The sequence below is a fragment of the Glycine max genome, chromosome 10, assembly GCF_000004515.6.
Source record: "Glycine max cultivar Williams 82 chromosome 10, Glycine_max_v4.0, whole genome shotgun sequence".
Lineage (NCBI taxonomy): Eukaryota > Viridiplantae > Streptophyta > Magnoliopsida > Fabales > Fabaceae > Glycine > Glycine max.
In genome coordinates, this window is record NC_038246.2 from 47,634,770 (window position 1) to 47,637,763 (window position 2,994).

Below are 2,994 nucleotides of genomic sequence, written 5' to 3' on the forward strand. Positions count from 1 at the left end.
AATTAATTAAATTAATTTTCAGTAAAGCTAATATATATTTTGCATTAGTATCATGGTGTCGAAAAAAATACTCCTTTAAAAAAACAAGTGTGTGCTAATAAATTTTAATGTATATGACTTTTTTATAAACATTTCAATGTGTACGTATATATGTTGCTATCAAAGTATAGATATAAGTTATTTATCGATTTTATTAATAATTAATCTTTAGTATAAAATTTGATTCATCATGTTTAATGAGATTCTTTCTTTTAATCACATTATTAGTGTTTTAGATATTTTTTGTAAAATAATTATTATTAAGAAGAAATTATGTATGTAATGGTATAAAATTGTGAAAATGAATATTTGGCAATCAAACTACTCAGACCACGGGACAAACAATAAAAAATTATAAAGAAGGACTAAAAAATTTGGTAAAAATGCAACAAAAGATTATAATATTCACATACTATTAACTTTTAATGGTACCCACCACCTTTCCCCACATATTTTACGTTTTAGGTAGTTTGATTTATGGGGACTAGAATTAAAGTATTAAATGCTAGAAAGGGCCAGAGCAAAGGTCCCTCCGACCAGCCTTGTCACATTTTCCACTGCCCATGTCCCTTAGAACATGGAGGAAATTATGGCATTTCCCAATCTTAAACTCACTCTCTCTTTCTCCCTCTCACCTCTCACACCATAAAAGCCCTCATGGAACAACAACAAGCACTTACTACTTCCTAGTCCTTCAAGCAACAATCCCAAGTGAGCAAACTCAGCATGCTACACTCAAGTAAATAAACAAGACCACCTCAATCATTGTGGTCGAATCCAACCAAATCAAAGCCAAATACTTTGCCCTTCTTGCTCACTCACCACGACCCTTTTGCATGTTTTAAGGAGAAAGATTCTCATCTTTAGAAAGAAAAGACAACAAGAAGCTTGAAAGAGTTTATAAAGAGATATGGAGATTGAGTCAGTGAAATGCGAGTGTTGTGGCTTGAAGGAGGATTGCACCCAAGACTACATAAGCGAAGTGAAGTCCAAGTTTGATGGGAAATGGTTATGTGGGTTGTGCTCAGAAGCGGTGAGAGATGAAGTGAGCCATGGAGGGAAGAAGGCATCATCAGCTATGGATGAAGCTGTGAAGGCTCACATGTCATTCTGCCGCAAGTTCAAATCCAACCCTGCAGTTAGAGTTGCTGAAGGGATGAGACAGATGCTAAGGAGAAGGTCTGACTTGTCATCATCATCATCATCATCATCTCCATCTTCATCAAAGAAGTACACAAGGTCAACCAGCACTTCTCAAGTCGGGGATTCTTCAAGTTTCCATTTGTAGTAGCAATGAGAGAAACAGAGGATGGAAACAGGGCAGAGGCAGAGGAGACTCTGCTTTGGTTGGAATAAAAAAAGTTGATAGGTTTAGACTTTTGGGTTTAGTTTTTTTCTTCTTCTTGTTATGTACAGGAAGTCTTATTTCAGTTTTTTTTCTTTCTGTTTTCTTTTTCTCCAACTGATCTCTAGTTTGGTATCTCTAATCCTCTTTGTTATCTCTTTGTTTACTTTCTTGGCTAAATAGAGACCTAGTTTTCAAGAAAAAATAAAAAAGATGATCTTAATCAACTTTGTCTCCTCCAAAACTTTGAGAGTATTTCGACTCATTTCTGCTTAAAATGGACGGAACAAAAAGCGTTTATTATTCTGACTAGAATGAGTATATCCGTTCCTTCTATATGTATTAAAATGGTATCTTGGGTATTAACGAACTTATTTGTTTAATTAACCCAAGTACTTTTAGGACTTGAGTGGTATGATAAAGTGGAAGGTTGAATTTTTTTTAAGCCTCCTATCTTCCTCTCACATTAGTTTTTGCACTTCTAATGGGTATCTTTTGTGTGAACTCTGGTATTTTGAAATTATTTTAAATTTTTGCTAAATTAAAGTTAAACTGGATGGAGCATTCAAGGATTAAATTCGGTAAATTTCTTAAGATAACATGAACTCAAGACATTTTGAGAAACTAAAATGAAAATTAAATTGTTATAATTCTTTAAACTTAACATCTCCATTTTTCCTAGAAAGAAAAATAACAATACATGGACATATGTACTATAATATATACATCTAATTAATTTTTTATCTTTATTTCTTTGTTCTTATCACATTATATTACTTATAATATTTATATTTATTTTTGTTTTATCTCTATCTCTCTTTAGATGTGTAATAACACAATAACTTCCATGCATCATTCTCCTCAAACCTAACATCTCCAAATCTTTTTGAGCACATTTTTCTTGTTAGAAGATACTACTACATAAGAAGAAGCTAACGTACTTTGCAAGACAAGGGATATGATGCATTTCCCGGAAGTAAATTGTTAGGTTTAAGTCAAGTTTCTTAGCACTCTACTCTCCTAAGCCCAGATATTCGTCACACTTGACGTAGTCTCGAACGGTTTATAATCCCTAACCCCAAGGAAAAGCTGAAAGAGAATCAGCAAATATATCTGAGAATCTGATTAATTTATTCACAAAGCAACATTGATTGTCTGATTGTCAACCTCCCTCAATTTCTAAATATAAAATAAGAATTTTGTCACTATGGTATTATGGAGGGATCGTGAGATGATCGTAGCCGTAAAAATAGTTTTCTTAAAAGAAAAACATAACTCAAACTTGAGAACGCAGGATAAAGCTAAATAGGGTACCGTTGGTCCAACGACTTCATCACACATAAGCAGCTGATGATAGTTTTAAACTTTTTCTTTTTCATTTTTCAACTTCGTTACGTGGTTGATGATAGTTTTCTTGAGGTTGAGGTAATCAAGCTATAAAAGTTTCATTAAATGAAGGACCATCAAGTGGTTAAGACTCTCACACTTGGTTGTGGTAAAATATGGTTTACGAAATATGTTCATTAAGGTAGTACTTAATTGATTACAATTAACTGAGGTATGTTGAATTATGAAATCGTCATTAATTTGTTGCCAGTTTGGCAGTGCCA

The 2,994-nt window shown here is 33.1% G+C and overlaps 1 protein-coding gene across 1 annotated transcript; it reads left to right on the forward strand.

Moving 5' to 3' along the window:
* The first annotated feature begins 588 nt into the window (after positions 1-588).
* Positions 589-1,611, forward strand: LOC100500253 (uncharacterized). Its single transcript, NM_001248457.2, has one exon. The coding sequence runs from the start codon at positions 950-952 to the stop codon at positions 1,325-1,327; it is 378 nt and encodes a 125-aa protein (NP_001235386.2). The 5' UTR covers positions 589-949; the 3' UTR covers positions 1,328-1,611.
* Positions 1,612-2,994: the final 1,383 nt, after the last annotated feature.

Bases quoted from the DNA above. Each gene is read 5' to 3' on its own strand.
- LOC100500253 (NM_001248457.2), top strand. From the start codon at position 950: ATGGAGATTGAGTCAGTGAAATGCGAGTGTTGTGGCTTGAAGGAGGAT.